Raw genomic sequence first — 13,073 nt, forward strand, 5'->3', positions numbered from 1 at the left:
TTCCGTGGAGCCGGCAGGCTGTGCCCCGGCCAGGGCGCGTGTGCGAGGCACCACCATGGAGGGTGTGTTAGCAGCTCCTGGACTGACACCGTGCCACGGCGCACAGGGCACACCCCTGCCCGAGGGTCGGGCCTTGGGCTCTCGCTGCCACTGCCCACGGAACGAGCGCTAGCGGTGGCACCGTGGCTCCGAGCTCCAGTGGCTGTGTGTGTGCGTGTGTGTGTGTGCGCGTGCAAGCTCGCCAGCTTTGGGACCGTTCCGTCCACCCCCTGCCCTCGTTCAGGTGTATGTCAGTGTAACTTTGCGTGACGCTCTGGGCCACTTGGCTCACAGTCCTCCATGGGTCAGGGCATCTGTTGCTCCCGTGAGGCTGTCACTGTGGGTGGCACTTGTTGCTGTGTGAACACTCTGGTGACAATACCATGTGTCAGCGTGGAGGTGACTCCCGCTGCTGCATTGTTCCTGGCCCTGTTAGGTCACCCTGAGGGGGGTGCTCTGGGGGACACCAGTGCACCCCATCACTGCTGGGCTGAAGCGGAGTGGGCATAGATGCCGACGCTGCTGCTGTGCAGGCTGCTGGGCCGACAGGCATGTTTGTCTACCTGCAGTGCAGGTGTGTGTCTGGCCTCTGCTCTAACTGCCTGTGGAATTGTATCCAAGCTCAGAAGCCCTGGGTGTGGCCACAGGTGACCATGGGTCAGTGTCTCTGGTGGTGCATTTCACGGGGTGGGTTTTGTCCCTGTGGTCAAGCCTCAGAGTGTACACATGGGTGTTTGTGTCTCATGATTTTTAACAGAGCTGTGTGTGTGTGTGTGTGTGTGTGAGAGAGAGAGAGAGAGAGAGAGAGAGAGAGAGAGAGAGAGGTGGGGGAGAGGGGGTGGTGTGTACTTAACTGGGTGTGAGGTTCATACCTGTGACCCTCACCCCTGGCGATTAACCACTGTGTGCTTTTCCTTTTTCTCAAAACTCATTTACTGTTGTGGGATCAAGTCTTTCATGCCTGAGCCACAGGGTGTGTGACTCCGATGGGGAAAGTACGTGGGAGTGGGGCTCTGTAGCGAGTTTCCATGAACGTGCCTGCCTGTATGTGTGAGCGCCTGTTACTGTGTCTCCACACGCAGACCCGGTGTTTGTGTAGCTTCGGGTGCGGTTGCTGGCGTGCAGATCTGCACAAGGGTGGGTTTGCATTTGTGCGTGTGGCTCTTGCACATGGACCCGTGTGTGAGTGGGCACGCTGTTGTGTAACTTAGGACACCAACACGGGTGTTTGCGGGTCAGTGTATAGCTTTGAGTCTGAGAGTTGGTGTGGTGAGACCCCGTGGGTTTGTGTTTGCTTTCTTTGGTACAGTGAGACTGTTTCAATATTGGTGTGTAGGCTTGTGCGTGTGTGTTTGAGCAAGAGAGAGAGAGAGAGAATGTGTTTCCTGGTGCACAGCCCCATAGCACATGTGTGTGAGCTCAGGTGGTGCCCCCACTGGGCAGCAGGAGCTGGGAGGGGTTGGGGGAGAGGCGCCCTCCTGGAGACTCTGGGGGCTTCCCAGGCCCTGCCCCCTGCCCCACCAGCCATAAAGGATGCCGCCTTCCAGGAAGGCTCACAGGGAGTTGGCGCTGGAGAGGCTGACGCTGCCAAGGCAGCTGGCAGATGCCCGATTAACCCTGCGTGTGCCCTGGCTAGCCACAGGAGAAGCTGTCTGTGAGGGGTGAGGGGTGCTGTGGACTCGAACACACGCATGTTGGGCCAATTGGACACCCCAGCGTCCTCTCCCCCAACAGCTCCCAACCCATACTGCTTGAGGGTGAGGGTGGAACCCCAGATCCTCCTGAGGGTCCCAGCTAAGCTCCTCTCTGGAGCTGGGACCTGGGGCTCTTCTCAGGGGTGCATGGGCCGATCCTGGCACTGCCAACCTTGTAGTGACTTGGGGAAGCTGTGTCTTTCCCCAGGGATCACACCCCGCTGTCTGAGGCGCCAGCCTCCTCCTTTGGGGAAGGGGACTGAGTGGGGTGTGGTGCCCTGCGGGGGCCCGGGTTCTGGGGTGACAGGTCCAGGGTGGTTGGTCAGAGTTAGGGGGACCAGGACGGATGGGTGCAGGCTCCTTGGGGGCTCAGCAGGATCAGCTGGACCACCCTGAGGCCTGACCTGCTCTCTCCCCATCTCTGTTGCAGAACACAGATCTGTTTGAGATGATTGAAAAGATGCAGGTGAGGCTGGATCCATTGCCCGTTCCTGGGAGCCACAGACGGGCTGGGCTGGGGGTGGCGGGCCCTGGCTACATCTCCTGCCCTGCACCTCTCTGAAGACAGGCCATGCTGGGAGGAGATGGTGGCAATGTATTGTCCAGAGCTCTCTGTCCAGAGTAGAGGATGGGGACTGGTGGGGCCCAACTCCCTATCTGACCCTGGGGGTCCAGGATCCACTTGTGTGCCTCCCTACCTTCCACCCCCCTCCTCTCACAGAGCTGGGGCCTCCACTTCAACCCCCCAAGAGGCATCACAGACTCTGCAGGCCCCCCCCCCGCCCCCCATCCTGTAACATGGGAGGAGGGGCAGATGCCAGGGCTCAGGGCAGCCAGAGCTGTGCTGCAGGGAGGGGGAGGTGTCGATGAGCTGGGCAGCCCCGCCCCCTCTGCCTGACCCCTGCCCACCCTCCACTGCCCCGCCTCCTCTGCCTAACCCCTGCCCACCCTCCACTGCCCAGCCCTGGGCTTCCAAGCCCTTGTCTGTTTTGTGCCAGGGCCTGTGCTGGGAGGTGGTCAGGGGCTGGGGTGAGTGGGAAAAACCGCAGGAGCTTTCCCTGGTGTCAGTTCACCCCCTAAACCCTCTCTCCTGCCCCTTCCTGTTTCTCTGCCTCTCTTATTTAGTCTTTCTGTGTCCATCTCTCCCCTCCTCCTCTCTTTTTCTTTCTCTCCCCCTCTCTCCCTCTCCCTCTCCGGGTCTCTCCCTCCCTCCCCCTCTCTCTCAACAACACATATCTGTGTAGATGCAATAGCCTCCCTCCCAGCTCCCCACACTCACACAGGCACGCGCACACCACCCCTGCCCCCACTCCCAGCGGCAGGCATTCCCGCACAGAGCCCCCAGCCCCTCCCTGCTGCCGCCGCCTCCCACAGCCCAGGTTACTTCCCAGCAGGACGGCCAGGCCTGCAGAGAGGCCTGAGTGAAGCAGCACCCTGCCCGGGAGTACCCCACCTGGGCGGACTTTCCCTTTGACACAGGAAGGGCTGTGAGCCCAGGGGAGGGAGCCCTGCAGCGAGCATGAGAGGGGTGTGAAGGGTGGGAGGGGTGTAACAGAAAGTACTGCCCTCTCTTTGCAGGGAAGCAGGATGGATGAACAACGATGCTCCTTCCCACCACCCCTCAAGGTAGGTCTGAACCATGACCGCCCTACCCATCCTTGGGCTTCCTCAGCCGCCTCTCCAAGGGCTTGGGGACCTGGGCTGGGAGGAGCAGGCAGACTCCCCACTTCGGGGATGGGGGGTGGGGGTGGGGCTTGGCCTGGGAAGTCCTACCACAGCTGCTCACCAAGCAGCCAGGCCAGGAGAACCCATCCCCTTTCATGAAGTTGTCCTCCTAGGGGCTGGGTGCTGGGGTACCCAGCTCCATCCGGTCCGGCCCTCTAGAAGTTCTGAGGTGTGTGGAGCACCCCTCCCTTGCTATAGGCCTGGGGCCTTCAGTCCAGCTCCTCCCCACCGGCCTTCAGCACTGCGAACTCACCCTGCCTCTCCAGGCCTCCCTGCCCAGCGTCGAAGCCCCATCCCTCACAAGACGGCCTACGTAAACAGTTTTCCTGGAAGCCGGTTATGATAAGCAGTTGTAGAAAGACTCAAACCCAGACTCAAACTCCTGCTCCCTGTAGCTCCTACCTGAAAGGCTGAGGGGCGGGGGGTAGGGGGAGAGGGAGGCTGTTGTTTGGTCTCACATTTTTTTAGGGGGCGGGGGGACTGCATATAGCCTCTCCAGGTAGGCATGTGGTTCTCTGGTTGGTGATTTGAGACCCCAACCACCCAAGAAGACTGGCAGCTGGGCCTGGGGGAGTAGGCTCAGGACTGCAGGGGGGAGAATTAAAGGGGGTTCATGGGCATAAGCCTGATCTTTGTCCAGGGCAGGGGTTTTCAAAGCAAGCATGGTCCTCAGACCTGCCCCATCAACACCACCTGGGAGCTGTGAGAATGTGAATTCTTGGGCCCCCCAGAGCTAGGGCATCAGAAACTCTGGGGTGGCTCGTAGCCTCCTGTGTTTAATGAGCCCCCAGGCTGTTCTCATGCACCGAGAACCACTGGTCTGGGGGTTCCTTCTGGGGGGCAGCGAGCCTCCTCCTCCCCAGGCAGGATCAGGCCCAGAAGAGGCCGCCAGCACTCAGTGAGCTAAGCCTGCTTCTGCCCCAGCCTCGTGGGGTCACCCCAAAGGAAGCCCTGCCCCACCTGCGAGACGGGGAGATGCTCCCAGCCTGGTACTGGCCAGACAAGGAGCATTCTGGGGAGGCTGGGAGTTAAGGGCCCGGACCCATCCCCGCTGGGCCTCGGCCCTGCTTGTGTTTTGCAGACGGAGGAGGACTACATTCCCTACCCAAGTGTCCACGAGGTAACCCGCGGGAGCCCCCCGAGCCCATCCGAGCCCCACGCTGGAAGGCACTCACCCAGGGAGTCGGGGTGCCCCGTTCTCCGCCCTGTCAGTTGTCTAACCAGTTAGAGACTCGGTTTACAGGCCAAAGACTTCAGAGCACATTTGAACCCAGGGCCTCTGAGCCACACATTTCAGCCTCTCTGCCAAGGTCCTGCTCCTGGCTCTCCGTCCCCACCCCCATCCTTTGAGAATAGGACGTGGGGGGAGGCTCCATGTGGTCTGGACCCGTGTAGTGTCTGGGTTGTCCCTAGGTCTGAGCTGGGGAGTTGTCCTGGGGTCCCTGGTGGGGTGTAGTGTGGGTGGCTCTCAACTGAGTCCCCCTTCAGGTCCTGGGGCGAGAAGGACCCTTCCCCCTCATCCTGCTGCCCCAGTTTGGGGGCTACTGGATTGAAGGCACCAACCACGAAATCACCAGCATCCCGGAGACAGAGCCGCTGCAGTCCCCCACGACCAAGGTGAAGCTGGAGTGCAACCCCACAGCCCGCATCTACCGGAAGCACTTTCTCGGCAAGGTGGGTGCTGTGAGAGGGCGGATTCTTGGCCCCCCTTCCAGCAGGTATCAGGGTCTCGGCCTGGGAGGAAGAGAACCCTTGGGCGGGGGCTGGGTGACAGTCCCAGAGCTGGAGTCTCAGGGCGCATGCATAGTGGATGCGCTCATTCATTCAACAAACATTGATTGCGAGAAGCAGTCTGACGGCGTGACAGTCCACAGCAGAGACGCTACCAGGGTCTGCGTCCTGGCTATGCCACTTGCTGCACGGGACATCAGGCCAGCGACTTACTCCCTGTGCCTGTTTCCTCAGCTGCAGACACGGAGGTGATGGCGGTACCCACCGCAGAAGGTTGGCAAGGCTTTATGGCAGGGCGCTGGTAGAGTTTAGGATGGCGTCCAGCGCAGTGTGCCTGGCCCTGTTCACGGCACCAGGTGTGGAACAGCAGACCAAACCTCCCCAGGCCCTGCCCTCAGGCGGCTTGAGGTGGGGGGTGGGAAGACACAGTAATGCCATGGCGTGACCTGGATTGATGCAACCCTCACCCCATCACCAGCCCCCGAGCAGGGACCCGGCCTGGTCCCAACTTGTCAGAGTGTCACCGAGCGGGGTTCCAGGCCAGAGTGATTGGGCAAGTTTGTGGGAGCTGGAGGGGGGTCCCACGCTGGGACCCTGTATGTGCCCGGTTCGACCCCAGGTGCTGTCTCTACGTCGGTTTTCTCTGAGGCGACAGGTTGTAGCGTGGCTCCAGGATCTCGAGGCCGGGGTGGGAATCTGGGCTCTTCCATTTATTAATGGTGTGACCTCAGGCAAGTTATTTAACCTTCCTGAGCCTGTTTCCTTGTCTATAAAAACGAGGTAATAAAAGTACATTGAAGCCTAGAAAACCATGCCTGACACATGGTAAGTACGTGATAAATGTTAGCTGTGATTATCACATCTTAATTACTCTGTGAGATCAGGATTGCCTAGTCTTTCAGAAGAGGAAACTGCTAAGAATTGAGTTAGCTCTGGCTGACCTTCCATCAAGACGCGCTATGGGAACAGACAACAATATTGAACTATAATTATGTAATGCGATAAATACTGCTACAACGACAATCATACTACAGTACATGAATGTGTCAAAGTAACATGTTATAAATCTTAAATTTATAGTTATATGTCATATTTTTAAAAGGACATGCTTTGGGAAGGGCCATGTTGCTAGGCGTGTGTGTGCGTGTGCACACGTGTGTGTTGGGAGGAGGGGTGACTCCTTGGGGAGTTAGGAGCTGTGTGATCTCAGTCTGGGCCCAAGGCATTGGCCTGGTCCTGGTTCAGGAGCCATTGCCTGGGACAAAGCCAGTACAGGGCATGGGATTCTGCCTCCAGCTGAGAGACCTGCATCCTGCCATCCACTGTCCGGAGGCTCTTAGCGGGACCTGGCAGCTGGTGGGGTCTGGGGGACTGGGTGGGCCTAGCACATAGTTGGCACTCAGAAAAGTCTGCCAAGAAAGGACAAGTGACAGAGCAAGCGCCTCGAACGCAGAAGGATCTGGGGAGGTACAAGTTGGGCATGATGATCAGAGTCGGGTTCGCAACACAGAGCGGAGGGGACCCCGGGGGCTGGTAGAGAGCCAGGGCCACCTCCTGCCTCCAGGTGGGGTGCCTGGGGAAGCACTGGGGCCTGTTCTGGCCGAGGCGGAGGTCAGGATGACTTGGGAGACTGGCTTTCTGGGACCCTGAGCCCACTTTCCCACTGCGCCCCTTGGGCTCCTTGGGCTCAGGCACGGGGTCTGGGGAAACTCCCCACCGTGAGGACTTGGTGCAGCCCTCCTTGCCAAGTGCCTGCCAATCCCTCTCTGCAGAAGGTGCCAAGCACTTGGGGTTTTCCGTCACTCGGTGCCCAGGCAGGGCTGAGGGGGACTCTGCCCGGACTCTCCCTGAGCACATTCCCGGCCCCTGCCTCCTTCTCGGCCTGCCCTCTGAGCACAGGTGTTCATGTTTAAACAGGACCGACTTCCAGGATGACTCCTGGGCTGGGTGTGGCTGGGAGCCTGCACACTCCCAGAGTCGGGGCTGGCAGGGGGAGCCCAGGCCAGGCTGGGGTGTAATCTCCCAGCACTCCTGGCCCTGGGCTTTGGGACTTCCCCCCCTGGAGGTACCAGCACGGGGCTCCTCTCTGGGGGAACTGTCCCTGCAGCAGCTTCCCCTTGTGGCCTCTGGGATATTTCTCCCATTCCTTCCCACCTGCAGCTTCTTCCGATGAGGCAGGAGGGTGGGAACCTGCCCGGTCAGCCGCCCAGTGTGTTCATGAGATGTTTCACTTCCTGTTTCCCACGGGCCCTGGCTCCAGGGGCCACAGGTTGAGCAATCAGTCAGTCAACATATTTTAATTGAGCCCCTACTGTGTGCTCAGTGCTAAGAAAGGCAGGGCTGGGACACAGATGTGGAGATACCAAATGGGGTCCTGAAACTGGATAGAGCCCAGAGAGCCGGGGTTTCTATAAATGTCCCTTGGACACCTACTCTATGCCAGGCACTTCATCCCTCTCAGTCCCTGCCACCATCCCACAGGTAGGAGGCCTCCCTTCTGGTTCCCAGACTAGGAAACTGAGGCACAGAAGGTGGCCAAGTGGGACTTGAGTGCAGGTCTGTCCGGTGCAGAGTCTGCCGTTAGCCGACACCTGCTGCTGGTGAAGGACCCCGTCTAGGAGTGAGCTGGCTTCCGGTTTGGTTCCCAGAAACCCCACACTCAGCCTCACCCCTTCCCTGGCCTCTGCCGCCCCCCACAGGAGCATTTCAATTACTACTCCCTGGACGCTGCCCTGGGCCACCTTGTCTTCTCACTCAAATATGATGTCATCGGGGACCAGGAGCACCTGCGGCTGCTGCTCAGGTGAGGGTGGGGTGAGGGGCCCTGTGACAGCAGGGAGGACTGAGGTCTTATAATCTGAGAATTCGTCTCATTTTACCCACTCTTCTAACGGAGGCCCAGAGAGGGCCAAGGATCGGCCTGAGGTTGCACAGCATGTCAGTGCCCGAGCCAGGCCTGGGGTCTTAGTGTGGAGGGGCTCCCACCTCCCTTCCCGCTGCCTAGCCTTGCACGTGGGCTTTCTCCTCCCAGGACCAAGTGCCGGACATACCACGATGTCATCCCCATCTCCTGCCTCACCGAGTTCCCCAACGTGGTCCAGATGGCAAAGGTGAGGCCTCTGCTCCTTCATGTGGGGGCCCCCCTTTGCACACCCCTTTGTGTGTGTGTGGGGGGGGGGCAGGCACACAGCGTGAGGTTGCAGCTAGGCCTTAGCATGCCCTCATCTTCAGCCTCTGCTCTTCATGTGGGGGCCCCCCTTTGCACACCCCTTTGTGTGTGTGTGGGGGGGGGGCAGGCACACAGCGTGAGGTTGCAGCTAGGCCTTAGCATGCCCTCATCTTCAGCTCTAAGTCCTAGCCCTGTGTGCTGTGGCCCCATCTCTGAGGTCCTGCCTCTCACATGTCCCGTGATGTCCATGTGCTGGGCCCTGTCCCCTGCCTGTGTGTTTCGGCACTGTTTTAGAGCACTTTTAGAAACGGGGGACCCCAGTTCTCCACACCCCATTCTGAGCAGCAGTGAACCCACAGTACTGCTTCTGCCTTGGTGATTCCCTCTCCTTTCTGCACCATGCCTCCCCCCGTCCCTCCCCACTTGGCCTGGGAGGCCCAGAGGGCCCCCTGCTCCTGTCCCCACCTCCAGGCACCCCCATATCTCCTCCTGCAGCTGGTGTGCGAAGATGTGAATGTGGATCGATTCTATCCTGTGCTCTACCCCAAGGTATGGTGGGCCTGGGCCCTGCTCACTGAAGTGGGTGGGTGAGCAGGGCACTGAGCACTTATGGGCACCTGCATGTGCAGGGCATTTTTCTTAAGTTTCTCATTTAATCCTCACAATAACCCTGCGAAGTCCACAGTTTATGGAAGAGGAACTGGAGCCCAGAAAGGTTCTGTGTCTTACCCAGAGGTGCACAGCAGATAATAAAGGTCTGCATTTAACCCTAGTGTTGGCAGCCGGGATTGTGGAGGGTGGGGGTGGGGGAGGGGCGTGCCTTACCTCTGGAAACTCTCGGTGTAATTTGGGGACCCTCGCAAGGGCAACTGGTGTTCCCAAGCCAGGGGACTTCACTGGCCTTGCCTTCCGACCCCAGAGGGACCTGGTGAGAGAGAATAACACAGGCACCTTCATCAGTGCTGCCTAGACAGCAGCTGCACTTCCGGGCGCGGTAACCATGTGGGAAAAGGGTAGGGACTTCTCTCTTCAGCGAGCCAGGGGGCTTCCTGAAAGAGGTGGGCCTGCAAGACATGTGGACCCTGTGGCTCTGACGGAATTCTAGAGCAAGATGCGGTGCCTGAGGGGCCATGTGGTCCAGGAAACGTCCCTAAAGGAAGGGGCCTCGGAAATTAGATTCCATCTCAGTTACAGGAGAGGAAACCGAGGCCCAAAGTGAGGAGGGAACTGGCTCGAGGGCCCACAGCAAGTTGGTGGGGCTTGGCCTGTAGACTGATGATGTGGGTTTACAGAGGAGCAAGGAGGGAGCTGGGTGTTGTAGCATGGAGTTGGGGTGAGGGTTTATAGACAAAACTCAGGAGCAGTGAGCTTGAGCTCTGGAGTCCAACAGATCGGAGTTCAAGTCCCAGCTCTGCCTTGCAAGGTGTTGGCCCGAGACAAGCTCTGAGCCTTGGTTTCTCCATCTGTAAAATGGGAGCGGCAGGAATGTCTGCCTCATGCATTTGTTCTGAGGATTAAATGAGACGATGCACGTGGCATACCGGCCACCGTGCTTGGCACATAGTAAGAGTAGTAAATGACAACCTGGAAACGCAGTCTGTTCACCCCTTGTCCTCTCCCCCCAGGCCTCCCGGCTCATCGTCACCTTTGATGAGCACGTCATCAGCAACAACTTCAAGTTTGGAGTCATTTATCAGAAGCTTGGGCAGGTGTGCTCACCTCCTCCTCCCCCACCCACCTGGCCGTGTACCTGGGACCTCCGACCTTTGCCAGGGAGAGCACCTCCCCAGGGACTCAGTTTCCCGGGGCTGCCAGGGGTCCTCCTTCCAGGCTTCTCTGGGGTGGCGGGGAGGGGCGGCCCAGGTGCTGCAGCTCCATGACCTCTGCCCTCTGTGTCCCCAGACCTCCGAGGAGGAGCTCTTCAGTACCAACGAGGAGAGCCCTGCCTTCGTGGAGTTCCTCGAATTTCTTGGCCAGAAGGTCAAACTGCAGGACTTTAAGGGGTGAGCATTAGGGAGGGATAAGCAGGCTGTAATCTTGGGCAGGGAGGGAGCCCCTGTCCTGGCCCCAAGGAGGCCTGGCTGGGGCTGGAGACTGAGCCGTGGCCTGGGGGGCCGGGGGCAGGTTCCGCGGAGGCCTGGACGTGACCCACGGGCAGACGGGGACCGAGTCTGTGTACTGCAACTTCCGCAACAAGGAGATCATGTTTCACGTGTCCACCAAGCTGCCCTACACAGAAGGGGACGCCCAGCAGGTAGCCTGGGCACCTACCCACGTGCTTCCCACCTGTCCTCCTGTCCCCCACTGCCTGTCCGGTCAGTGTCCACCACATCCGGCTCGGTGGGCCCTGGGATGTGGAAGATGGAAGTGATCCAGTCCCCCCCTCCTTCTGGGCTCTAGTTGGAGCAGGTGGCAGGGAGACAAGCTGGAACAAAGTTGTGAAAGCCTCAGTTTCCACATCTGTGAAATAGGATCATAACGGCACCTACCTCATAGGTGAGCGTAAAGGAAGGATACACATACAGTGGCTAGAAGAGTATCTGGGAGAGCAAAAGCTCAACAAATGACTATTTTTACTGGGAGTGAAGGGCATTGTGGGGTCATGAGGGGGTACTTAGACTTGGCAGAGGTGAGAGTCAGGGAAAGCTTTCAAGATAAAGTGCCTTTTAGGCTGTGAAGCAGCTGGGAGAAGGGAGGAGTGTTCCAGGTGGAGAGAACGGCTTCTGTAAAGGTCTGGCTATGAGGAAGGGTAGGGCATGTTCCGGGAGCTGAACTTAGAAATTTGTCACTTTGCCCTCAGCTGCCTGCAGGTCTCTCTACCTTAGCCCACTCCACCCCCACCCAGGGGGAGAAAACGGAAATGTGAGACAAAAAAGAAAATATTTATTTCTTACTTTTACTGACATTTTATTTTCTTTTAAGAAGATTTTCTGTTCATTTTAGCCACATGAATTTATACCGGGTGGAACTTGTTTGTTCAGGAGGGGCCATGTTAGGGGTATTTAGAAGAAGGGCTGAGAGGTAGGGCCTAGGGACCAGGAGCCCTGGGTTCGAGTCCCCTAACTCACTGTAGGGCCTTGCAAGTCATGTCTCTCTTGGCCTCAGCTGCCTCATCTGTCACAGGATTCCAAGAAAACGAACATAATTTGAAGACAAGTTCCTCACCACATTTTTGGAGGGAGAAGCGAATCCTTAGATGTGTCCCCTGCCTACCCCGGAGCTCCCCCACACCCCTGCGCCATCGGGAATGACATCGTCGCCGTGGTCTTCCAGGATGAGAACACGCCCTTTGTGCCTGACATGATTGCGTCCAACTTCCTGCACGCCTATGTGGTGGTGCAGGCCGAGGGCGGGGGGCCCAGCGGCCCCCTCTATAAGGTGGGTGATCTCAGAGCCTCCCAGGATGAGGCCTCAGTTTTCCCACCTGTAAACAGGGGGACTGTCCTGAGGGCTCTAAGTCCCCCTCTTGCTCCAATGATAGAGGCTTCCCATCCTGCCCTCTCTGCTCCCCAAAGCTCCCCTCTCAAAGAGGCCGGTGAGCCTCCTCCCCCTTCATCATCCCCGACGACTCCTGAGACCCCTTCCCACCACTCAAATTCAGGGCCCAGGATGGAGGAGCTGAGATCCTGGGGTTCAGTCACTCTATCAGCAGCCATTGAACATCCCCCACCAAGGAGCAGGGCCTGTGCCCAGCATGGGACGGGATAGGGAGGTGAATTAAAGGTTTCTGGCGGGTGTGGGGACCCACAGGGACTGGTGCCCTCCCTTCCAGGTCTCTGTCACGGCCAGAGATGACGTGCCCTTCTTTGGGCCCCCGCTCCCGGACCCTGCTGTGTTCAGGAAGGTGAGAGGCTGCCCAGCCCTGTCATGGGCAGGACCAAATTGGTGGGGGCTGAGAGGGGGACCCACATTCTGCGATACTAGGTCCCGAAGCCCCACTGTGTGCCAGGGCAGCTGGGCTCCCCTAGCTGTGCACCTGGGGCCTGGCTTTTCTGTTTATCTTGATAAACACTGACCTTTATTTACAAAGGCACAGAACAAACTATGTCATTGTTTTACACTTTTTACATGTTTTGTAGCAGACTCTGTGGCCCTTCCTCATTTCTGTTACCTTTTGGACAATGAGTCTTCTTTCGTCTAAAATGTCTGGGGAGGGGGCACAGGTCTCTCTCCTCCCAGAAGCCACACTTAGAGCCTTGGCTTCAGTCCCCCACAGGCTGAGGCAGTCGGGGACCCCGACACAGCCCCTGACTTCGGTGGGTTTGCTCTCCTGAGGGATGGGCAGCCATGAAGGGCACAGGGGCCCTCACAGGTGCCTGGGTTGTGGAGCTGAGCCCAAGGAGGTGCCCTGGGGTGAAGAAGGCGACTTCTGGGCTCCAGCAGTCGTGGCTCAGGGGACTCCAGCCCGGGACAGAGGGCTCAGCTCCTGTCTCTGTTCGCCTGACCCCCCTCCCTCTTTCTTTTCTCCACACGGGGGCTCCCAGGGGCCCGAGTTCCAGGAATTTTTGCTGACAAAACTGATCAATGCGGAATATGCCTGCTACAAGGCAGAGAAGTTTGCCAAACTGGAGGTGAGGATGGGCTCCAGCTTGGAATTTCAGAGCTGCCCCCGGGAGGGCAAAGCCTGTTCAGATCGCGGGCTTGGGGAGGGCTGCCAGGGGGAGCAGGACTTCGGGCTGTGCACAGCTGGTCAGGGGAGGGGATGCAGGGCATTC

At 58.7% G+C, this 13,073-nt stretch overlaps 1 protein-coding gene across 9 annotated transcripts in view; it reads left to right on the top strand.

Moving 5' to 3' along the window:
• The window catches only part of RAP1GAP (RAP1 GTPase activating protein), a 47,179-nt gene that overhangs the window by 23,328 nt on the left and 10,778 nt on the right, over positions 1 to 13,073 (top strand). For all 9 annotated transcript variants that reach the window (XR_436378.2, XM_006777597.2, XM_015557232.1 and 6 more), the window contains 13 exons: positions 2,164 to 2,199; positions 3,312 to 3,359; positions 4,540 to 4,578; positions 4,947 to 5,132; positions 7,889 to 7,992; positions 8,221 to 8,299; positions 8,854 to 8,907; positions 9,984 to 10,067; positions 10,261 to 10,361; positions 10,483 to 10,612; positions 11,632 to 11,736; positions 12,131 to 12,202; positions 12,843 to 12,929. Coding sequence is in view for 8 of the 9 variants with exons in the window: in XM_006777597.2 (XP_006777660.1) it covers positions 2,182 to 2,199; positions 3,312 to 3,359; positions 4,540 to 4,578; positions 4,947 to 5,132; positions 7,889 to 7,992; positions 8,221 to 8,299; positions 8,854 to 8,907; positions 9,984 to 10,067; positions 10,261 to 10,361; positions 10,483 to 10,612; positions 11,632 to 11,736; positions 12,131 to 12,202; positions 12,843 to 12,929 (1,107 nt within the window). In the remaining variant the exon portion in view is untranslated. The remainder of the gene's footprint in view (positions 1 to 2,163; positions 2,200 to 3,311; positions 3,360 to 4,539; positions 4,579 to 4,946; positions 5,133 to 7,888; positions 7,993 to 8,220; positions 8,300 to 8,853; positions 8,908 to 9,983; positions 10,068 to 10,260; positions 10,362 to 10,482; positions 10,613 to 11,631; positions 11,737 to 12,130; positions 12,203 to 12,842; positions 12,930 to 13,073) is intronic.

Source organism: Myotis davidii, unplaced genomic scaffold (genome assembly GCF_000327345.1).
Source record: "Myotis davidii unplaced genomic scaffold, ASM32734v1 scaffold149, whole genome shotgun sequence".
Taxonomy (NCBI): domain Eukaryota; kingdom Metazoa; phylum Chordata; class Mammalia; order Chiroptera; family Vespertilionidae; genus Myotis; species Myotis davidii.